The 25463-nt window shown below is 53.5% G+C and overlaps 1 protein-coding gene across 5 annotated transcripts in view; it reads left to right on the top strand.

Moving 5' to 3' along the window:
* Window positions 1-25463, top strand: part of APLP1 (amyloid beta precursor like protein 1) — an 88801-nt gene that overhangs the window by 33674 nt on the left and 29664 nt on the right. For 3 of the 5 annotated variants that reach the window (XM_069948869.1, XM_069948867.1, XM_069948865.1), the window contains exons 6-15: window positions 4577-4788; window positions 6608-6729; window positions 6830-6904; window positions 13772-13930; window positions 14008-14136; window positions 14221-14320; window positions 20188-20322; window positions 20469-20492; window positions 22432-22502; window positions 22999-23058. In XM_069948869.1, the coding sequence (XP_069804970.1) occupies window positions 4577-4788; window positions 6608-6729; window positions 6830-6904; window positions 13772-13930; window positions 14008-14136; window positions 14221-14320; window positions 20188-20322; window positions 20469-20492; window positions 22432-22502; window positions 22999-23058 (1087 nt within the window). The remainder of the gene's footprint in view (window positions 1-4576; window positions 4789-6607; window positions 6730-6829; window positions 6905-13771; window positions 13931-14007; window positions 14137-14220; window positions 14321-20187; window positions 20323-20468; window positions 20493-22431; window positions 22503-22998; window positions 23059-25463) is intronic. The other 2 variants (XM_069948868.1, XM_069948866.1) reach the window with 2 other exon arrangements.

Below are 25463 nucleotides of genomic sequence, written 5' to 3'. Positions count from 1 at the left end.
CCAGGGGGCGCTCATCAGCTGGTACTAGTCCCTGGCACCAGTCCTATGTCCACCAGGGGGCGCTCATCAGCTGGTACTAGTCCCTGGCACCAGTCCTATGTCCACCAGGGGGCGCTCATCAGCTGGTATAGAGGGTACTAGTCCCTGGCACCAGTCCTATGTCCACCAGGGGGCGCTCATCAGCTGGTATAGAGGGTACTAGTCCCTGGCACCAGTCCTATGTCCACCAGGGGGCGCTCATCAGCTGGTATAGAGGGTACTAGTCACTGGCACCAGTCCTATGTCCACCAGGGGGCGCTCATCAGCTGGTATAGAGGGTACTAGTCCCTGGCACCAGTCCTATGTCCACCAGGGGGCGCTCATCAGCTGGTACTAGTCCCTGGCACCAGTCCTATGTCCACCAGGGGGCGCTCATCAGCTGGCACTAGTCCCTGGCACCAGTCCTATGTCCACCAGGGGGCGCTCATCAGCTGGTACTAGTCCCTGGCACCAGTCCTATGTCCACCAGGGGGCGCTCATCAGCTGGTATAGAGGGTACTAGTCCCTGGCACCAGTCCTATGTCCACCAGGGGGCGCTCATCAGCTGGTATAGAGGGTACTAGTCCCTGGCACCAGTCCTATGTCCACCAGGGGGCGCTCATCAGCTGGTATAGAGGGTACTAGTCCCTGGCACCAGTCCTATGTCCACCAGGGGGCGCTCATCAGCTGGTACTAGTCCCTGGCACTAGTCCTATGTCCACCAGGGGGCGCTCATTAGCTGGTATAGAGGGCACTAGTCCCTGGCACCAGTCCTATGTCCACCAGGGGGCGCTCATTAGCTGGTATAGAGGGCACTAGTCCCTGGCACCAGTCCTATGTCCACCAGGGGGCGCTCATCAGCTGGTATAGAGGGTACTAGTCCCTGGCACCAGTCCTATGTCCACCAGGGGGCGCTCATCAGCTGGTATAGAGGGCACCAGTCCTATGTCCACCAGGGGGCGCTCATCAGCTGGTATAGAGGGCACTAGTCCCTGGCACCAGTCCTATGTCCACCAGGGTGCGCTCATCAGCTGGCACTAGTCCCTGGCACCAGTCCTATGTCCACCAGGGGGTGCTCATCAGCTGGTACTAGTCCCTGGCACCAGTCCTATGTCCACCAGGGGGCGCTCATCAGCTGGTATAGAGGGTACTAGTCACTGGCATTAGTCCTATGTCCACCAGGGGGCGCTCATCAGCTGGTACTAGTCCCTGGCACCAGTCCTATGTCCACCAGGGGGCGCTCATCAGCTGGTATAGAGGGTACTAGTCACTGGCACCAGTCCTATGTCCACCAGGGGGCGCTCATCAGCTGGTATAGAGGGTACTAGTCACTGGCATTAGTCCTATGTCCACCAGGGGGCGCTCATCAGCTGGTATAGAGGGTACTAGTCACTGGCACCAGTCCTATGTCCACCAGGGGGCGCTCATCAGCTGGTATAGAGAGCACTAGTCCCTGGCACCAGTCCTATGTCCACCAGGGGGCGCTCATTAGCTGGTATAGAGGGCACTAGTCCTATGTCCACCAGGGGGCGCTCATCAGCTGGTATAGAGGGCACTAGTCCCTGGCACCAGTCCTATGTCCACCAGGGGGCGCTCATCAGCTGGTATAGAGGGCACTAGTCCCTGGCACCAGTCCTATGTCCACCAGGGGGCGCTCATCAGCTGGTACTAGTCCCTGGCACTAGTCCTATGTCCACCAGGGGGCGCTCATCAGCTGGTACTAGTCCCTGGCACTAGTCCTATGTCCACCAGGGGGCGCTCATCAGCTGGTACTAGTCCCTGGCACCAGTCCTATGTCCACCAGGGGGCGCTCATCAGCTGGTACTAGTCCCTGGCACTAGTCCTATGTCCACCAGGGGGCGCTCATCAGCTGGTACTAGTCCCCTGGCACTAGTCCTATGTCCACCAGGGGGCGCTCATCAGCTGGTATAGAGGGTACTAGTCCCTGGCACCAGTCCTATGTCCACCAGGGGGCGCTCATCAGCTGGTATAGAGGGTACTAGTCCCTGGCACCAGTCCTATGTCCACCAGGGGGCGCTCATCAGCTGGTACTAGTCCCTGGCACTAGTCCTATGTCCACCAGGGGGCGCTCATCAGCTGGTACTAGTCCCTGGCACCAGTCCTATGTCCACCAGGGGGCGCTCATCAGCTGGTACTAGTCCCTGGCACTAGTCCTATGTCCACCAGGGGGCGCTCATCAGCTGGTACTAGTCCCTGGCACTAGTCCTATGTCCACCAGGGGGCGCTCATCAGCTGGTATAGAGAGTACTAGTCCCTGGCACCAGTCCTATGTCACCAGGGGGCGCTCATCAGCTTGTATAGAGGGTACTAGTCCCTGGCACCAGTCCTATGTCCACCAGGGGGCGCTCATCAGCTTGTATAGAGGGTACTAGTCCCTGGCACCAGTCCTATGTCCCCAGGGGGCGCTCATCAGCTGGTACTAGTCCCTGGCACCAGTCCTATGTCCACCAGGGGGCGCTCATCAGCTGGTACTAGTCCCTGGCACCAGTCCTATGTCCACCAGGGGGCGCTCATCAGCTCGGTACTAGTCCCTGGCACCAGTCCTATGTCCACCAGGGGGCGCTCATCAGCTGGTATAGAGGTACTAGTCCCTGGCACCAGTCCTATGTCCACCAGGGGGCGCTCATCAGCTGGTATAGAGGGTACTAGTCCCTGGCACCAGTCCTATGTCCACCAGGGGGCGCTCATCAGCTGGTATAGAGGGTACTAGTCACTGGCACCAGTCCTATGTCCACCAGGGGGCGCTCATCAGCTGGTATAGAGGGTACTAGTCCCTGGCACCAGTCCTATGTCCACCAGGGGGCGCTCATCAGCTGGTACTAGTCCCTGGCACCAGTCCTATGTCCACCAGGGGGCGCTCATCAGCTGGTACTAGTCCCTGGCACCAGTCCTATGTCCACCAGGGGGCGCTCATCAGCTGGTACTAGTCCCTGGCACCAGTCCTATGTCCACCAGGGGGCGCTCATCAGCTGGTATAGAGAGTACTAGTCCCTGGCGCCAGTCCTATGTCCACCAGGGGGCGCTCATCAGCTGGTATAGAGGGTACTAGTCCCTGGCACCAGTCCTATGTTCCACCAGGGGGCGCTCATCAGCTGGTATAGAGGGTACTAGTCCCTGGCACCAGTCCTATGTCCACCAGGGGGCGCTCATCAGCTGGTATAGAGGGTACTAGTCCCTGGCACCAGTCCTATGTCCACCAGGGGGCGCTCATCAGCTGGTACTAGTCCCTGGCACTAGTCCTATGTCCACCAGGGGGTGCTCATCAGCTGGTATAGAGGGCACTAGTCCCTGGCACCAGTCCTATGTCCACCAGGGGGCGCTCATTAGCTGGTATAGAGGGCACTAGTCCCTGGCACCAGTCCTATGTCCACCAGGGGGCGCTCATCAGCTGGTATAGAGGGTACTAGTTCCCTGGCACCAGTCCTATGTCCACCAGGGGGCGCTCATCAGCTGGTATAGAGGGCACCAGTCCTATGTCCACCAGGGGGCGCTCATCAGCTGGTATAGAGGGCACTAGTCCCTGGCACCAGTCCTATGTCCACCAGGGTGCGCTCATCAGCTGGCACTAGTCCCTGGCACCAGTCCTATGTCCACCAGGGGGTGCTCATCAGCTGGTACTAGTCCCTGGCACCAGTCCTATGTCCACCAGGGGGCGCTCATCAGCTGGTATAGAGGGGTACTAGTCACTGGCATTAGTCCCTATGTCCACCAGGGGCGCTCATCAGCTGGTATAGAGGGTACTAGTCACTGGCACCAGTCCTATGTCCACCAGGGGGCGCTCATCAGCTGGTATAGAGAGCACTAGTCCCTGGCACCAGTCCTATGTCCACCAGGGGTGCGCTCATTAGCTGGTATAGAGGGCACTAGTCCTATGTCCACCAGGGGGGCGCTCATCAGCTGGTATAGAGGGCACTAGTCCCTGGCACCAGTCCTATGTCCCACCAGGGGGGCGCTCATCAGCTGGTATAGAGGGCACTAGTCCCTGGCACCAGTCCTATGTCCACCAGGGGGCGCTCATCAGCTGGTACTAGTCCCTGGCACCAGTCCTATGTCCACCAGGGGGTGCTCATCAGCTGGTATGGAGAGCACTAGTCCCTGGCACCAGTCCTATGTCCACCAGGGGGTGCTCATCAGCTGGTATAGAGAGCACTAGTCCCTGGCACCAGTCCTATGTCCACCAGGGGGCGCTCATTAGCTGGTATAGAGGGCACTAGTCCCTGGCACCAGTCCTATGTCCACCAGGGGGCGCTCATCAGCTGGTACTAGTCCCTGGCACCAGTCCTATGTCCACCAGGGGGTGCTCATCAGCTGGTATAGAGGACACTAGTCCTATGTCCACCAGGGGGTGCTCATCAGCTGGCACTAGTCCCTGGCACCAGTCCTATGTCCACCAGGGGGTGCTCATCAGCTGGTATAGAGGGCACTAGTCCCTGGCACCAGTCCTATGTCCACCAGGGGGCGCTCATCAGCTGGTATAGAGGACACTAGTCCTATGTCCACCAGGGGGCGCTGTTTCTGACTGGCTTCTTCCTATCAGGGATGATGTGGAGATTGAGGATGATAATGGTGACCTCATTGATGATGGTGGAGAGGAGGCGGCCGGGGCCAGCGAGGACCAGCACCCACCAGTATGGGACGATTACTTTGTGGGAAATGGAGAAGAGGAGGAGACGACCAGCAGCGCGCCCACTCTGCCCCCAGAGGTCAAAGGTCAGACGCTGGTACCTGCCCTGCCCCCAGAGGTCAAAGGTCAGGCACTGCCCGATACACCTATTTCCTTCCATTGTGGGTGTAATCACCCGCTGACCATATAGCAGAGGCTCCTATGTATATGAGCACAGTATGGAAGTATTATATAGGTGTGTGGTGGTAATATATGAGCACAGTATGGTAGTATTATGTAGGTATGTGGCAGTATTATATGACCACAGTTTGGTAGTATTATGTAGGTATGCGTCAGTGTTATATGAGCACAGTATGGTAGTATTATGTAGGTGTGTGATGGTAATATATGAGCACAGTATGGTAGTATTATGTAGGTATGTGGTGGCAGTATTATATGAGCACAGTATGGTAGTATTATATAGGTGTGTGGCAGTATTATATGAGCACAGTATGGTAGTATTATGTAGGTGTGGCAGTATTATATGAGCACAATATGGTAGTATTATGTAGGTGTGGCAGTATTATATGAGCACAGTATGGTAGTATTATGTAGGTGTGTGGCAGTATTATATGAGCACAGTATGGTAGTATTATGTAGGTGTGTGGCAGTATTATATGAGCACAGTATGGTAGTATTATGTAGGTGTGTGGCAGTATTATATGAGCACAGTATGGTAGTATTATGTAGGTGTGTGGCAGTATTATATGAGCACAGTATGGTAGTATTATGTAGGTGTGTGGCAGTATTATATGAGCACAGTATGGTAGTATTATGTAGGTGTGTGGCAGTATTATATGAGCACAGTATGGTAGTATTATGTAGGTGTGTGGCAGTGTTATATGGCCACAGTATGGTAGTATTATGTAGGTGTGTGATGGTAATATATGAGCACAGTATGGTAGTATTATGTAGGTGTGTGGTAGTATTATATAAGCACAGTATGGTAGTATTATATAGGTGTGTGGTAGTATTTAAGTACAGTATGGTAGTATTATGTAGGTGTGTGGCAGTATTTTATAAGCACAGTATGGTAGTATTATGTAGGTGTGTGGCAGTATTATATGAGCACAGTATGGTAGTATTATGTAGGTATGTGGCAGTATTATATGAGCACAGTATGGAAGTATTATGTAGTTGTGTGTCAGTATTATATGAGCACAGTATGGTAGTATTATGTAGGTGTGTGGCAGTATTATATGAGCACAGTATGGTAGTATTATGTAGGTGTGTGGAGGTAATATATGAGCACAGTATGGTAGTATTATGTAGGGCTGTGGCAGTATTATATGAGCACAGTATGGTAGTATTATGTAGGTGTGTGGCAGTATTATATGAGCACAGTATGGTAGTATTATATAGGTGTGTGGTGGTAATATATGAGCACAGTATGGTAGTATTATGTAGGTGTGTGGTGGTAATATATGAGCACAGTATGGTAGTATTATGTAGGTATGTGGCAGTATTATATGAGCACAGTATGGTAGTATTATGTAGGTGTGTGGCAGTATTATATGAGCACAGTATGGTAGTATTATGTAGGTATGTGGCAGTATTATATGAGCACAGTATGGTAGTATTATGTAGGTATGTGGCAGTATTATATGAGCACAGTATGGTAGTATTATGTAGGTATGTGGCAGTATTATATGAGCACAGTATGGTAGTATTATGTAGGTATGTGGCAGTATTATATGAGCACAGTATGGTAGTATTATGTAGGGCTGTGGCAGTATTATATAGGGCTGTGGCAGTATTATATGAGCACAGTATGGTAGTATTATGTAGGTACCTCTCTCTTTAGAGCTCACTATATGTTCCTGACTTTCCGTCACTCTTATTTTGCATCATTAATAATAAAAGCAGGAAAGGGAAATAAAAGCCGGTGACCTTTGTGTTCCGCAGTTTCTCGTCCCACCGACGGTGTAGACATCTACTTTGAGTCACCGCGAGATGGATCTGAACACGCCAACTTCCTGCGAGCAAAAATGGAGCTGGAGGAGAGACGTATGAAGCAGATCAATGAGGTGAGATTGACAACACTGCATCTGTTCTGTTACACTGTGCCAGAAAATTGTCAGTAAGTGGCCATGGATTGTGGCGGTAACCTCAGCCTTGGTCTTCCAGGTTATGAAGGAATGGGCGGAGGCCGACAACCAGGCCAAGAATCTACCCAAGTCTGACCGCCAGGCCCTCAATGAGGTATGTAGTCGCTGACTAACAGAGAAGCGTAATATCTTATTATGTTTACACCCCAGCTCTACCAGTATGAATGCTGGACTCTTACACTCAACATCTCCCGTGTTGAAGCTGAGGCGTCTTATCAGTGAGCCATAAATAAGATGAGAAGCCAAGCTGTGGGGTCCTGATGATGAACACTAGGATGGCGGCTCCCATCAACTAGGAACACTACGATGGCTGCTGGTTGTTCTATTGTGTTCCAGATGAGGGTGGGAGATGATTCATCAAGTCCTAAGGCTCCCAGGATGTGGGGGGCCAATCAACAATGTGGTGAGACCCACCAGTATGTGTGGTGTCCCAACCTTAGAGTTAGCTGATGTCCCATAGAGACTGCAGCATAGACTAATGGTCTCTCGATGGAACCATCATGAAGTGTTAGGAGGCTGGTGGAGGTCCCATCATGAATTCTTGGGAGGCTGGTGGAGGTCCCTTCATGAATCCTTGGGAGGCTGGTGGAGGTCTCATCATGGCTGGTAAGGAGGCTGCTGGGATGGTGGAGGTCCCATCATGAATGGTTGGGAGGCTGTTGGGAGTCCCATCATGACTGGTTGGGAGACTTGTAGAATGGTGGAGGTCCCATCGTGGCTGGTTGGGAGACTGGTGGGATGGAGGAGATCCCATCATGGCTGGTGGGATGGTGGAGGTACCTTCATGGCTTGTTAGGAGACTTGTTGAGAGGCAGATGGAGGTCCCATAATGAATGGTTGGGAGGCTATAAGGATGGTGGAGGATCCATCATGAATGATTGGGAGGCTGTAAGGATGGTGGAGGATCCATCATGAATGATTGGGAGGCTGTAAGGATGGTGGAGGATCCATCATGAATGATTGGGAGGCTATAAGGATGGTGGAGGATCCATCATGAATGATTGGGAGGCTGTAAGGATGGTGGAGGATCCATCATGAATGATTGGGAGGCTATAAGGATGGTGGAGCATCCATCATGAATGATTGGGAGGCTATAAGGATGGTGGAGGATCCATCATGAATGATTGGGAGGCTATAAGGATGGTGGAGGTCTCATCAGGGCTGGTTGGGAGACTGGTGGAGGACCCATAATGGCTGGTTGGATAGTGGAGGTCCCCTCCTGCCTAGAGCCATGAGGGACTTGTTCAGTATATGTACAGATGCAGCAGAGCTGACTGTCATTGTGATGACCTGTGATCTGACTCTGCTGTGTGATACAACACACTGAGCTCTGCTATATCTCTCTCTAATCCGTATTTCTGGGCACTGCCAGTAGTAATCCGGCTGATGGTGATAGAAATATTTACTGCCCACACACACACACACACACACACACACACACACACACACACACACACACACTTGGAGCAGCAGACAATCCCTGATGATATCCGACTTCTCAGCCATTAGCGGAGAAAACCGTCATGACAGACAGATGTGAGCGCCCTTTATCCTGCAGATCCCTGAGAGCGCCGGCTGTGCCGTAGGTCACGTTACCACTGAGTGCAGGAGATAACATAACAACAGGTGGAACCGTACAGCCCATCACAGCGCAGGGGCGGGGCTATGTGATTACAGAACAGGTTACACAGCGCAGGGGCGGGGCTGTGTGATTACAGAACAGGTTACACAGCGCAGGGGCGGGGCTGTGTGATTACAGATCAGGTTACACAGTGCAGGGGGCGGGGTTGTGTGATTACAGATCAGGTTACACAGTGCAGGGGCGGGGCTGTGTGATTACAGAACAGGTTACACAGCTTAGGGGCGGGGCTATGTGATTACAGATCAGGTTACACAGCGTAGGGGCGGGGCTATGTGATTATAGATCTGGTTACACAGTGCAGGGGCGGGGCTATGTGATTACAGATCAGGTTACACAGTGCAGGGGCGGGGCTATGTGATTACAGATCAGGTTACACAGCGCAGGGGCGGGGCAGCGCGATTATAGATCAGGTTACACAGAGCAGGGGCGGGGCTATGTGATTACAGATCAGGTTACACAGTGCAGGGGCGGGGCAGCGTGATTATAGATCAGGTTACACAGAGCAGGGGCGGGGCTATGTGATTACAGATAAGGTTACACAGTGCAGGGGGCGGGGCAGCGTGATTATAGATCAGGTTACACAGCGCAGGGGTGGGGCTGTGTGATTACAGATAAGGTTACACAGTGCAGGGGCGGGGCTGTGTGATTATAGATCTGGTTACACAGTGCAGGGGCGGGGCAGCGTGATTATAGATCAGGTTACACAGCGCAGGGGCGGGGCTGTGTGATTATTGATCTGGTTACACAGCGCAGGGGTGGGGCTGTGTGATTATTGATCAGGTTACACAGCGCAGGGGCGGGGCTATGTGATTACATATCAGGTTACACAGCGCAGGGGCGGGGCTGTGATAACGGATTGGGTTAGAGCACTGGGGGCGAGGCTGTGTGATAACTGATCAGGTGACAGCGCAGGGGGTGGGGTAGTGTGATTAATGGTCAGGTTACACAGTGCAGGGGCGGGGCTGCGTGATTATCAGGGGCGGTCTTGGCATTTCTGGGGCCCCAAGCGAAGTTATGTCTGGCCCCCTCCCCCTCAACATGTGCTCCACAACAATAGAACGCTGTGTGCTGCCCCCAGTAGTATATACCCCTTGTGCACTACCACCAGTAATATATACTCCTCGTGTGCTTCCCCCAATAGTATATACCCCTTGTGTCCTGCCCCCCAGTAGTATATACCCCTTGTGTGCTTCCCCCAGTAGTATATAGACCCTTGTGTGTTCCCCCAGTTATATATAGCCCCCCCGTGTGCTCCCCCAGAAGTATATAGACCTCCTGTGTGCTGCCCCAGTTGTATATAGACCCCCTGTGTGCTGCCCCAAGTCGTATATACCCACTGTGTGCTGCCCCCAGTTGTATATACCCCCTGTGTGCTCCCCCACTAGTATATAGCCCCCCTGTGTGCTCCCCCACTAGTATATAGCCCCCCTGTGTGCTTCCCCACTTGGATATAGACCTACTGTGTGCTCCCCCACTTGGATATAGACCCCTGTGTGCTCCTCCAGTTGTATATTAACCCTCTGTGTGGTTCCCCCAGTAGTATATTGGCCCCTCTGTGTGCCCCACCAGTATTATATAGACCCCTTGTGTGCTGCCCCAGTAGTATACAGACCCCTGTGTGCTCCCCCAGTTATATATAGACCCCCTGTGTGCTGCCCCCAGCAGTATATAGACCACCTGTGTTCCTCACCAGTAGTATATAGACCCCCTGTATGTTCCCCCAGTAGTATATAGACCCCTGTGTGCTCCACCAGTAGTATATAGACCCCCATTGTGCTCCCCCAGTAGTATATAGCCCCCCCGTGTGCTTCCCCTCTTGGATATAGACCTCCTGTGTGCTCTCCAAGTTGTATATAGACCCCATTCTGCTGCCCCAAGTAGTTTAAAGACCCCCTGTGTGCTGCCCACAGTAGTATATAGACCCCTCTGTGAAGCCCCAGTACTCTATAGCCCCCCTGTGTGCTCCCCCAGTTATATATAGCCCCCCTGTGTGCTCCACCTGTTATATAGCCCCCCTGTGTGCTCCCCCCATTTATATAGACCCCCGATGTGCGCTCCCCCAGTTAAACAGACCCCTGTGTGCTCCCCCTCCCCTATAGTATATAACACAATAAAACAAACACTTATACTCACCTGGCTCCGGGCGTCTCCTCTTCTCTTCACTCTTGTGGCCGCAGGAAGGGTTTTCCCTGCGATCACAAGAGGCCGCCCTCCCCTTGTCCTGGCGCCGATGCTCCAGTGATGTCACTGCAGCACCGACACCACAAGGACAGAGCGGCCACTTGTGACCGCAGGGAAAACACTTTCTGCAGCCACAAGAGTGACTGACAGGAAGGGAGCCAATGTCTCCCGCCCTGTCAGTGCTGCTGCATGTAACTATGAGCGCTCATTACGAGTGCTCATAGTTACAGTTCTGATGGCAGCAGCGAGCGGGGAAGCAGCCCTGTCCAGCGGTCTTGAGCGGGGCGTGGGGGCGTGGTGCCAAAAGACTGCCATTGGTTATTATAGATCAGGTTACACAGCGGAGGGGCGGGGCTGTGTGATTATTGATCTGGTTACACAGAGCAGGGGCGGGGCTGTGTGATTATTGATCTGGTTACACAGTGCAGGGGCGGGGCTATGTGATTACAGATAAGGTTACACAGCGCAGGGGCGGGGCTGTGTGATTACAGATCAGGTTACACAGTGCAGGGGCGGGGCTATGTGATTACAGATCGGGTTACACAGTGCAGGGGCGGGGCTATGTGATTACAGATCAGGTTACACAGCGCAGGGGCAGGGCTATGTGATTACAGATAAGGTTACACAGCGCAGGGGCGGGCTGTGATTATTGATCAGGTTACACAGCGCAGGGGCGGGGCTATGTGATTACAGATCAGGTTACACAGCGCAGGGGCGGGGCTATGTGATTACAGATCAGGTTACACAGCGCAGGGGCAGGGCTGTGTGATTACAGATCAGGTTACACAGCGCAGGGGCGGGGCTATGTGATTACAGATAAGGTTACACAGCGCAGGGGCGGGCTGTGATTATTGATCAGGTTACACAGCGCAGGGGCGGGGCTATGTGATTACAGATCAGGTTACACAGCGCAGGGGCGGGGCTATGTGATTACAGATCAGGTTACACAGCGCAGGGGCGGGGCTATGTGATTACAGATCAGGTTACACAGCGCAGGGGCGGGACTATGTGATTACAGATCAGGTTACACAGCGCAGGGGCGGGGCTATGTGATTACAGATCAGGTTACACAGCGCAGGGGCGGGGTTGTGTGATTACAGATCAGGTTACACAGCGCAGGGGCGGGGCTATGTGATTACAGATCAGGTTACACAGCGCAGGGGCGGGCTGTGATTATAGATCAGGTTACACAGCGCAGGGGCGGGGCTGTGATAACGGATTGGGTTAGAGCGCTGGGGGCGAGGCTGTGTGATTATTGATCAGGTGACAGTGCAGGGGGCGGGGCTGTGTGACTACAGATAAGGTTACACAGTGCAGGGGGCGGGGCTGTGTGATTACAGATCAGGTGACATAGTGCAGGGGGCGGGGCTGTGTGATTACAGATCAGGTGACATAGTGCAGGGGGCGGGGCTGTGTGATTACAGATAAGGTTACACAGCGCAGGGGGCGGGGCTGTGTGAGAACAGATCAGGTGACAGTGCAGGGGGCGGGGCTGTGTGATTACAGATCGTGTTACATAGTGCAGGGGGCGGGGCTGTGTGATTACAGATAAGGTTGCACAGTGCAGGGGGCGGGGCTGTGTGATTACAGATCAGGTTACACAGTGCAGGGGGCGGGGCTGTGTGATTACAGATAAGGTTACAAAGTGCAGGGGACGGGGCTGTGTGATTACAGATAAGGTTACACAGTGCAGGGGGCGGGGCTGTGTGATTACAGATAAGGTTACACAGTGCAGGGGACGGGGCTGTGTGATTACAGAACAGGTTACACAGTGCAGGGGGCGGGGCTGTGTGATTACAGAACAGGTTACACAGCGCAGGGGCGGGGCTATGTGATTACAGATCAGGTTACACAGCTTAGGGGTGGGGCTATGTGATTATAGATCAGGTTACACAGCGCAGGGGCGGGGCTGTGTGATTACAGATCAGGTTACACAGTGCAGGGGACGGGGCTGTGTGATTACAGATAAGGTTACACAGTGCAGGGGGCGGGGCTGTGTGATTACAGATCAGGTTACACCGTGCAGGGGGCGGGGCTGTGTGATTACAGATCGGGTTACACAGTGCAGGGGGCGGGGCTGTGTGATTACAGATAAGGTTACACAGTGCAGGGGGCGGGGCTGTGTGATTACAGATCGGGTTACAAAGTGCAGGGGCGGGGCTGTGTGATTACAGATCGGGTTACAAAGTGCAGGGGCGGGGCTGTGTGATTACAGATCAGGTTACACCGTGCAGGGGGCGGGGCTGTGTGATTACAGATCAGGTTACACAGTGCAGGGGGCGGGGCTGTGTGATTACAGATCAGGTTACACAGTGCAGGGGGCGGGGCTGTGTGATTACAGATCAGGTTACACAGTGCAGGGGGCGGGGCTGTGTGATTACAGATCAGGTTACACAGTGCAGGGGGCGGGGCTGTGTGATTTCAGATAAGGTTACACAGTGCAGGGGGCGGGGCTGTGTGATTACAGATCAGGTTACACAGTGCAGGGGGCGGGGCTGTGTGATTACAGCTCGGGTTACACAGTGCAGGGGGCGGGGCTGTGTGATTACAGATCAGGTTACACAGTGCAGGGGGCGGGGCTGTGTGATTACAGATCAGGTTACACAGTGCAGGGGGCGGGGCTGTGTGATTACAGATCAGGTTACACAGTGCAGGGGGCGGGGCTGTGTGATTACAGATCGGGTTACACAGTGCAGGGGGCGGGGCTGTGTGATTACAGATAAGGTTACACAGTGCAGGGGCGGGGCTGTGTGATTATTGATCAGGTGACATAGTGCAGGGGGTGGGGCTGTGTGACTACAGATAAGGTTACACAGTGCAGGGGGCGGGGCTGTGTGATTACAGATAAGGTTACACAGTGCAGGGGGCGGGGCTGTGTGATTACAGATCGGGTTACAAAGTGCAGGGGGCGGGGCTGTGTGATTACAGATCAGGTTACACAGTGCAGGGGGCGGGGCTGTGTGATTACAGATCGGGTTACAAAGTGCAGGGGCGGGGCTGTGTCTTAACGGATCAGGTGTCTCGATTATTGTGCCTTATACTGTTTGCTTCTCTGTGTCTCTGAGCCTACAATCATGTGTCATGCGATACACTCTGTAGGGTGGTGTATCTAACCTCCGGTGGTCCTTCTCTCTGCAGCACTTCCAGTCCATCCTGCAGACCCTGGAGAGTCAGATCTCGGCTCAGCGCCAGCGCCTGGTGGAGACTCATCTTGGTCGGGTGGTCGCAGCTCTCAATGATAACCGTAGGGCCGCACTGGAGAACTACTTGGCAAGCGTACAGACCACGCCCCTTGATGTAAGCTCCTCCCCCTGCCCCTTCGGTCTTCAGTGATCTTCTCGGATATACCACAATCTTGTGTCTCTCTTGTGCAGGCGGAGAAGGTTTTTCTGGCTCTGAAGAAATACATCCACGCCGAGCAGAAGGATCAACGCCATACAGTGCGTCATTACCAGCATGTCAGCAGTGCCGAGCCCGACAGAGCCGAGACCATCCAGTTCCAGGTAGCAGCCCAGCGTTCTTTTGTCTCAGTTATCAGCCGGTCGTCTTCTCTGCTGTCTCTTATTGTGCTGCCGTCTCTTCTTCAGGTTCTGACACATCTCCGGGTCATCGAGGAGCGAGTCAACCAATCCCTGTCCCTGCTGTACCGCAACCCGCAGCTGACGCCCGAGCTACGAGAGCAGATCGGTGAGTGCCGGCTCAGTACACATACAGCACCCCGACACCGTATGTGTACAGCACCCCGCACATCATATGTGTACAGCACCCCGACACTGTATGTGTACAGCACCCCGCACATCATATGTGTACAGCACCCCCACACATACATGTACAGCACCCCCCACACATACATGTACAGCACCCCCCACACATACATGTACAGCACCCCCACATACATGTACAGCACCCCGACACCGTATGTGTACAGCACCCCGCACATCATATGTGTACAGCACCCCCACACATACATGTACAGCACCCCCCACATACATGTACAGCACCCCGCACATCATATGTGTACAGCACCCCACACATCATATGTGTACAGCACCCCCACATACATGTACAGCACCCCCACACATACATGTACAGCACCCCCCACATACATGTACAGCACCCCGCACATCATATGTGTACAGCACCCCACACATCATATGTGTACAGCACCCCCACATACATGTACAGCACCCCGACACCGTATGTGTACAGCACCCCCACACATACATGTACAGCACCCCCACACATACATGTACAGCACCCCCACACATACATGTACAGCACCCCGCACATCATATGTGTACAGCACCCCCACATACATGTACAGCACCCCCACACATACATGTACAGCACCCCCCACATACATGTACAGCACCCCCACACATACATGTACAGCACCCCCACACATACATGTACAGCACCCCCCACATACATGTACAGCACCCCCACATACATGTACAGCACCCCCACACATACATGTACAGCACCCCCACATACATGTACAGCACCCCCACACATACATGTACAGCACCCCCACATACATGTACAGCACCCCCACATGGTACATAGGGTACACGTACAGCACCCCCACATGGTACATAGGGTACACGTACAGCACCCCCACATGGTACACAGGGTACACGTACAGCACCCCCACATGGTACACAGGGTACACGTACAGCACCCCCACATGGTACACAGGGTACATGTACAGCACCCCCACAGTACACGGGGTACACGTACAGCACCCCCACATGGTACACAGGGTACACGTACAGCATCCCCACATGGTACATAGGGTACACGTACAGCACCCCCACAGTACACGGGGTACACTACAGCACCCCTACAGTACACAGGGTACACGTACAGCACCCCCACAGTACACAGGGTACACGTACAGCACCCCCACAGTACACAGGGTACACGTACAGCACCCCCACAGTACACAGGGTACATGTACAGCACCCCCACAGTACACGGGGTACATGTACAGCACCCCCACAGTACATGGGGTACACGTACAGCACCCCCACATGGTACACAGGATACACGTACAGCACCCCCACAGTACACAGGGTACACGTACAGCACCCCCACAGTACACAGGGTACACGTACAGCACCCCCACAGTACACAGGGTACACGTACAGCACCCCCACAGTACACAGGGTACACGTACAGCACCCCCACATGGTACACAGGGTACACGTACAGCACCCCCACACGCTATCGATGGCTTAAACAGCACCAGAGAGCAGAGTCTAAAGGGCCACTTGCCTCCACCAGCCCCTGCCTGCTGTGGCAGGCGACCCCTTAGGTTGCTATTCCTGGTTTGGTTTGCTAGCAGTGGCGGGTGAGGTGCAGCTGGAGACACGTAGGCAGGACAGCAGCCAGGAACACCGCAGGAACCACGGGCAGGGAAGCTGGGACCACTATGCTGAGGGTTAGCAGAGCAGGGACTTCAACAAGGAAAGTCAGGACAGGCGCACATATAGGCGCATTTATAGTGGGAAGGTGTTTTGGTGTTAACCAATTAAGGGCGCACTGGCCCTTTAAATCTGTGCACCAGTAAGAGCACCATGTCTTGGAGAAGAAGCCACACGTTCTAATCTTCCCCAAAGATTCCTTCTGGGTAAGAACTGCACCCACACAAACATAGGAAGCATCCAGCTCAGAGACAAACGCCAGTGGTGAAGGCAAAGTTCTACCTAGAAAAGGATGAGCTTCATCTTGCCATTGTTTGGGGTTAGCATTGTTCTTGGTCAGGGCCACAATCGGCACAACCAGGGTGCAAAACTGGGAAATAAACTGCAGATAATAGTTGCAAAACCCAGTCCAACAGGCGTGGCCATTAGGGAACAGCGACAGCCGAGATCATGTACCCAAGATAAGGAACGTTGGTCTGATGCTGGTGTGAAAGCTTCTCCAACTAACCTTTAATCGTCGCAGTAATTACCGTACATGACCCACATTGGTCTGCGGATATGGAGAATAAATCAGGATGTCATGTAGATACACAAGGACACACAAGTAGAGGACACCTCAGATGTCAATTCCTGTATAACCCGAAGGGCAATACCAGCTATTCAAAAAGCCTATCCCTGGCATTGGAGGCAGTCTTTCATTCGTCACATTCACGTATTCAAATTAGATTGTAATCCAGTTTACTAAAGATCCGGGCTCCATGAAGATGGACGAACAACTTTGAGATCAAGGGCAATTGGATATTGGTTCTTCACTGTGACCCTGATAGTGAAGCAAGGATATCCATCATCCTTCTGTGCAAAGAAGAAGCCGGCAGCCACTGGAGAGGTGGACTTGTGGATGGAGACTTTCTGCAGATTTTCCTTAATGTAGGCAGACATAGCCTCCGATTCCAGGACGGAGAGTGGATACACTCTACCACGAGGGGCAGTAGTGGCAGGAAGGTCTATGGGGCAATTGTATGACTGATGAGGTGGTGGTTTGTCAGCTTGCTTCTCAGAAAACATGTCCACAAAATCCTGGTACTGGGCTGAGGAACCTGGCAATGGCTTAGAAGAGTCCAGCAGTGGCAAAGAGGATCGGCTGTGAGAAGTCTGCAGACAGGGGTTAAAGGGGTACTCCAGCGGGGGGGCATTTTTTCCCTGGGATCGGGGAGGAGGTGGCTGAGGGAAACAACATCCACTCACCTCCCCGGTTCCAGCGGTGGGTCCCGTATCACGGCGCTCCAGTCCCCGGCCGATTCCTGGTGTCTGACGCGGGCCCTAGACGTGACGTCTCAGGTCCGCTCAGCCAGTCAGTGACTGATCCGTTTCAAGTCCGTATCATCTCGGGCCCGCGTCAGACACCAGAAAGCGACCGGGGACCGGAGCGCCGCGATGCGGGACCTGCCGCTGGGACCGGGAAGGTGAGTGGACGTCGTTTCCCTCAGCCCCCCCCCCCCCCGACCCCCCGCTGGAGTACCCCCTTTAATGGAGCTGCAGCCAAGGAGACCCAACAGGATTGCTGAAGAGGAGCGAGGCAATACATAAAAAGTGATCACCTCTTTTGTGGCGCTCCCACCAGGAGGGTCACGGGTTCCGTTTGGAAGTGGACAACCTCACTCAGGGATTTGCTTGTGACGGTGAGATAGTCAATGGTTTTTGCCAATCGAACAAGCTTAAAGCGACTCTGTACCCACAATCTGACGCCCCAAACCCCCCCCCCCCCCCCAAACCCCTTGTACCTTCGGATAGCTGCTTTTAATCCAAGATCTGTCCTGGGGTCCGTTTGGCAGGTGATGCAGTTATTGTCCTAAAAAACAATTTTTAAACTGGCAGCCCTGTGCCCAACGGCTATGGCCTAGATTGTGTATGCATTAGGCTGGCACACCCCCTCCATCGCTCCTCCCTGCCCTCCTTATCATTAGGAATGCTCCAGGCAGATTGTCTACTATTCATCACCTGTGTCAGCATGGCACATGGGCTGGATCGTTAAGGCACCTGTGTAGTAGGGTGGGGAGGAGGGAAGGAGGGGTGGTGCAAAGTTAGGGCACAGATACTCCAAGCCATGACCATTGGGCACAGGGCTGCAAGTTTAAAAGGTTTTTTTCAGGACAACAACTGCATCACCTGCCGAACGGACCCCAGGACAGATCTTGGATTAAAAGCAGCTATCCGAAGGTACAAGCGGTTTGGGGGGGACAGATTGTGGGTACAGAGTCGCTTTAAGTTGCCACTTTTGAACCAAGGAGGCGTAATGCGGAATCCAGAAGGGCAGTGGAGTGGTGTTGCTGTCGAGGGTGTAGAGATGACTACGGATAGAGACAAGCACAGAGAGGATGCGTACACACCTAGGAAGGCTTCTCTTACATTGCCTAGGTGCCTGGGTTTCCTGGCCCCTGTGGGCAGTTCAGATGGAAGTGGTCAGGGCTGGCACAAGTACTACTCCCTAAGGTGAACTCTCTCCTCCTGCATGGGATCCTCGGACACTGGCAGGGATGAAGGGGGGTGTCTTCTGGAAATTTGGTGCAAGCTGGAACATGCGGCGAAGAAGGACAAAACTCGCAATCTTGACAACCTCCTGAGCTCAATGTGCATGGTACACTGAGATGAAACCCCTGCGCATTTTGGGATCTCCTCCATATTTGGATGGCAGAGTCAGGTGTAGATTCATCCATAGGGGAGATGCTACCGGCAACGCAGGTGATGGAGGCGCTGGTGGAACCAGTTGAACCATAAGAAGCTGCTGCAATATGACAGACAACTGCTGCAACTGTTAAAGGGGTAGCCCGGCGGGGGGGGGGGGGCATTTTTTTCCTGACATCGGGGAGGAGGTGGCTGAGGGAAACGACATCCACTCACCTCCCCGATTCCAGCGGCGGGTCCCATATCGCGGCGCTCCGGTCCCTGGCCGCTTCCTGGTGTCTGACGCGGGCCCAAGACGTGACGTCTCAGGTCCGCTCAGCCAGTCAGTGACAGAGGCGGGATCCGTTTCAAGTCCGCTCAGATCCCGCCTCTGTCACTGACTGACGTACCATCTTGGGCCCGCGTCAGACACCAGGAGGCGGCCGGGAACCGGGGACCGGAGCGCCACAATACGGGACCTGCCGCTGGAGCCAGGGAGGTGAGTGGACGTCATTTCCCTCAGCCACCTCCTCCCCAGACCCCCCCCCCCCGCCAGAGTACCCCTTTAAGCGACCACTCTGGAAATCTCATGGACGTCATGTATACACAGGCAGTAATGTTGCGGTATACTGGGGGCGCCTCTGCGGTGTATGAAGGATGATGCAGTATATGGAGTAGTAACGCTGGTCTTTGTGGTGTGTGCAGAGAGCTGGACGGAGTGAGCCGGGGCAATAGTGCTGGAGTATATGGGGCAGTAATGTAGCTGTATATGGGGGATGATGCATCGGAATACAGTGGAGTAATGTAATGCGTAGTTACCTGCGCTGGCTTAACTACAGCCGAGAATGCCTACTGTATGTGTCTTCCTCCCACAAGAATCTGAGGGAAACTAATGCTACAATTCCTCCCACCAAGTGACTACTTCCTACAGGGGTATGTAAGGGGCTCTGTGAGTAGTGGAAAGAAATGTGTGCGAAGAGAAAGAAGAATAGTAGCAGAAGATAAAGAAGTATCTCCACTGGACAATAAAATAAATAATACAGAAGAAACAGTAACCCTTGGTTCACTACAGCTGTGCAATATATGAGTTCCCATATAAAGCACTGACATCTAGTGGTGAAATTAATAAGTACCTTTATCACCACCACTTAGTTCTGAGTAAAAGCTTTAAGAGCTTTTGCAACAGGTGTGACTTAGGAAATACCTGTGGTGGGACACCTCATATACAGGAAGTAATGGTGTGGTATACGGGACAATACTGCGGTATACGGGGCAGTAACGCTGGGCCTTGTGTTGCTTGCAGAAAGCCAGCAGTGCATGGAGTGGGTCGGGGCAGTAATTTAATTGTATACAGGAAGTAGTGCTGAAGTATACAGGGAAGTAATGTAGCTGTTTACAGGCACATGTGCTGGGGTATATAATGTAGCTGTATACAGGCAGTAATGCTGGGCTTTATGGTGCTTGCAGAGGGCTGGCTGCGCACAGAGTGGGTCGGGGCGAGCGACCTCCTGAGCTCCACACAGAAGAAGCTGAATGAGGACGGTGATTACCCCGAGATGAGACTGCCCCCCCAGAACTCTGCGGAGACGTCACAAGGAGAGGGTGAGGTCTGGTGCCCGTGTCTGGTGGTCTTGGCCCCGGACTCTTGTCTTGTCTTCTCTCTGATTCTCGGCTCTTATGACTTCTTCTTCTTTCTCTTCTGCTTTGCCTCCTTGTTGCTCTTTGGCTTTTGGGGGACGGCACTTCAGACTCCGCGCAGGCAGAACGGAAAGGTCAGTGACTGGCTGCCCCCGGGGAATATCTAGGGGAGGAGTACAGCAGTGTCGTCCATAGCAACCCCTTCAATCCCTTCCCTATAGCTGGGTTACAGCCATTATGGCTGCCTTATAGCTGTCTCAGGACTTTCACTAGTAATGCTGTCAGGCAAATAAAGGAGAGAGAAGAGACACATGGCCGCCATGACATCAACCAGAGCAACAGGAGAGACACATGGCCGCCATGACATCACCCAGAGCAACAGGAGAGACACATGGCCGCCATGACATCACCCAGAGCAACAGGAGAGACATGGCCGCCATGACATCACCCAGAGCAACAGGAGAGACACATGGCCGCCATGACATTAACCAGAACAACAGGAGAGACACATGGCCGCCATGACATCAACCAGAACAACAGGAGAGACACATGGCCGCCATGACATTAACCAGAACAACAGGAGAGACACATGGCCGCCATGACATCACCCAGAGCAACAGGAGAGACACATGGCCGCCATGACATCACCCAGAGCAACAGGAGAGACATGGCCGCCATGACATCACCCAGAGCAACAGGAGAGACACATGGCCGCCATGACATCAACCAGAACAACAGGAGAGACACATGGCCGCCATGACATCAACCGACACATGGCCGCCATGACATCAACCTGAGCAACAGGAGAGACACATGGCCGCCATGACATCACCCAGAGCAACAGGAGAGACACATGGCTGCCATGACATCACCCAGAGCAACAGGAGAGACACATGGCCGCCATGACATCAACCAGAGCAACAGGAGAGACACATGGCCGCCATGACATCAACCAGAGCAACAGGAGAGACACATGGCCGCCATGACATCACCCAGAGCAACAGGAGAGACACATGGCCGCCATGACATCACCCAGAGCAACAGGAGAGACACATGGCCGCCATGACATCAACCAGAGCAACAGGAGAGACACATGGCCGCCATGACATCAACCAGAGCAACAGGAGAGACACATGGCCGCCATGACATCAACCAGAGCAACAGGAGAGACACATGGCCGCCATGACATCAACCTGAGCAACAGGAGAGACACATGGCCGCCATGACATCAACCTGAGCAACAGGAGAGACACATGGCCGCCATGACATCAACCAGAGCAACAGGAGAGACACATGGCCGCCATGACATCACCCAGAGCAACAGGAGAGACACATGGCCGCCATGACATCACCCAGAGCAACAGGAGAGACACATGGCCGCCATGACATCACCCAGAGCAACAGGAGAGACACATGGCCGCCATGACATCAACCAGAGCAACAGGAGAGACACATGGCCGCCATGACATCAACCAGAACAACAGGAGAGACACATGGCCGCCATGACATCAACCTGAGCAACAGGAGAGACACATGGCCGCCATGACATCAACCTGAGCAACAGGAGAGACACATGGCCGCCATGACATCAACCTGAGCAACAGGAGAGACACATGGCCGCCATGACATCAACCTGAGCAACAGGAGAGACACATGGCCGCCATGACATCAACCAGAGCAACAGGAGAGACACATGGCCGCCATGACATCACCCAGAGCTACAGGAGAGCGGAGAGACACATGGCCGCCATGAAATCACCCAGAGCAACAGGAGAGACACATGGCCGCCATGACATCACCCAGAGCTACAGGAGAGCGGAGAGACACATGGCCGCCATGACATCACCCAGAGCAACAGGAGAGACACATTGCCGCCATGACATCACCCAGTGCTACAAGAGAGCGGAGAGACACATGGCCGCCATGACATCACCCAGCCCACCTTAAGACCCCTGATCGATCCAGAATGGCCAACATCAAACCCCTGGTTGCTATGGGTGACAGTGCTGTTTGCTATCAGTGGTTTAGTATCCTGGGTGTCCCCCCATGACGAGATCTCCTGTGTTTCCGCAGGCTCCGCTGTCTGGGACATGTACTCGGATTTTCCCCCCAGTGAGCGGACTATTACCTTCCCTGGACAGAAGGTAAGGTGGGATCTATACAGGATCTGTGTGGGGTCTATATTAGGTATACAGAGGATCTGTATGGGATCTATATTAGGTATACAGAGGATCTGTGTGGGGTCTATATTAGGTATACAGAGGATCTGTGTGGGGTCTATATTAGGTATACAGAGGATCTGTGTGGGGTCTATATTAGGTATACAGAGGATCTGTGTGGGGTCTATATTAGGTATACAGAGGATCTGTGTGGGGTCTATATTAGGTATACAGAGGATCTGTATGGGATCTATATTAGGTATACAGAGGATCTGTGTGGGATCTATATAAGGTATACAGAGGATCTGTGTGGGATCTATAGAGGAGCTCTGGGATTTATAAAGATCTGTATGGAATCTATAGAGGATTCATGAGATCAGTATGGGATCTATAAGGGATCTATAGAGGATCCATATGAGATCTGTAAAGAATCTACAGAGAATCCATAGGGGATGACTAATGGTGTCCCTCTTATATGCAGGATAACGGGTCAGTAAAGCAGGTGCACTATCAGTCCGAGGACATCCAGCGTGATGAACTGGTAAGTGCACCCCCTGCAGGCAGCCCTGAGTATAGCATTAGCTCTTACTTTTAAAGGTATCTTTCACTTGTGACAATCCCTACTTGTTAGAAGGGTTGTTTAACAATAACCTGATCCCTCAGTACCTGCCTGGTCCTGGCGATCAGCTGGAGTTATTCTGGATTATAGAAAGACAGCAGGCTGTGGGTGCTATTACACTCCATTCCCTTCAATGCTGGGTCTGGAAGAAAGCCACCATGTTTTCCTGCGCCTGGACAACCCCTTTAATCGGTGGAATAACCTGGCAGTGAGTGTTCACATTTCCCTGCAGCGCCACCACAGGAGAGATGGAGCATTACAGGGTTCATTGCCATCACCACCAGGAGTAATGCGCTGACTGATCGGGTGACACCGGGAGTAATGCGCTGACTGATCGGGTGACACCGGGAGTAATGCGCTGACTGGATCGGGTGACACCGGGAGTAATGCGCTGACTGATCGGGTGACACCGGGAGTAATGCGCTGACTGATCAGGTGACACCAGGAGTAATGCGCTGACTGATCGGGTGACACCGGGAGTAATGCGCTGACTGATCGGGTGACACCGGGAGTAATGCGCTGACTGATCGGGTGACACCGGGAGTAATGCGCTGACTGATCGGGTGACACCGGGAGTAATGCGCTGACTGATCGGGTGACACCGGGAGTAATGCGCTAACTGATCGGGTGACACCAGGAGTAATGCTCTGACTGATCGGGTGACGCCGGAAATAATGCGTAAACTGATCGAGCGACGCCGGCAATAATGCGCTTACTGATCGGGTGACACCGGGAGTAATGCGCTGACTGATCGGGTGACACCGGGAATAATGCGCTTACTGATCGGGTGACACCGGGAGTAATGTGCTGACTGATCGGGTGACACCGGGAGTAATGCGCTGACTGATCGGGTGACACCGGGAGTAATACACCAACTGATCGGGTGACACCGGGAGTAATGCACTGACTGATTGGGTGACACTGGGAGTAATGCGCGAACTGATCAGGTGACACCGGGAATAATACGCGAACTGATCAGGTGACACCGGGAGTAATACGCCAACTGATCGGGTGACAACGGGAGTAATGCGCCGACTGATCGGGTGACAACGGGAGTAATGCGCCGACTGATCAGGTGACACCGGGAGTAATGCACTGACTGATCGGGTGACACCGGGAGTAATGCGCGAACTGATCAGGTGACATCGGGAATAATACGCGAACTGATCAGGTGACACCGGGAGTAATACGCCAACTGATCGGGTGACACCGGGCGTAATGCACTGACTGATCGGGTGACACTGGGAGTAATGCGCTGACTGATCGGGTGACACCGGGAGTAATGCGCAAACTGATCGGGTGACATTGGGAGTAATGTGCTGACTGATCGCGTGACACCAGAAGTAATGCGCTGACTGATCAGTTGGTGTATTACTCCCGGTGTCACCCGATCAGTCAGCGCATTACTTCTGGTGTCACGCGATCAGTCAGCACATTACTCCCAATGTCACCCGATCAGTTGGTGTATTACTCCCGGTGTCACCCGATCGGGTGACATTGGGAGTAATGTGCTGACTGATCGCGTGACACCGGGAGTAATGCGCCGACTGATCTGGTGACACAGAGAGTAAAGCGCGTACTGATCGGGTGACACCATTAGTAATGCGCTGACTGATCAGGTGACACCGGGAGTAATGCGTGAACTGATCAGGGGAGACCAGGAGTAATGCGCCAACTAATCGGGTGACACCGGGAGTAATGCGCCGACTGATCTGGTATCACCCGATCAGTCAGCACTTTATTCCTGGTGTCACCCGATCAGTCGGCGCATTACTCCTGGTGTCCCCCGATCAGTTCGCGCATTACTCCTGGTTTCATCCGATCAGTTGTCGCATTACTCCTGGTGTCCCCGATCAGTCAGCGCATTACTCCCGGTGTCACCTGATCAGTCAGCGCAATACTCCTGGTATCACCCGATCAGTCAGCACTTTATTCCCGGTGTCACCCGGAGTAATGTGCTGACTGATCAGGTGACACCGGGAGTAATGCGCGAACTGATCGGGGGACACCAGGAGTAATGCGCTGACTGATCAGATGACACCGGGAGTAATGCGCGAACTGATCGGGGGACACCAGGAGTAATACGGTGACTGTTTAGGTGACACCGGGAGTAATGGGCGAACTGATCAGGTGACACCAGGAATAATGCGCAAACTGATCAGGTGACACCAGGAGTAATGCACTGACTGATCGGGGGACACCGGGAGTAATGCGCTGACTGATCGTGTGACACCGGGAGTAATGCGCCAACTGATCGGGTGACACCGGGAATAAAGTGCTGACTGATTGGGTGACACCGGGAGTAATGCGCCAACTGATCGAGTGAC

This window comes from Dendropsophus ebraccatus, chromosome 12, assembly GCF_027789765.1.
Source record: "Dendropsophus ebraccatus isolate aDenEbr1 chromosome 12, aDenEbr1.pat, whole genome shotgun sequence".
NCBI lineage: Eukaryota > Metazoa > Chordata > Amphibia > Anura > Hylidae > Dendropsophus > Dendropsophus ebraccatus.
Note: the sequence above shows the minus strand (reverse complement) of the source record. Positions and strands in the feature narration are given on the sequence as shown.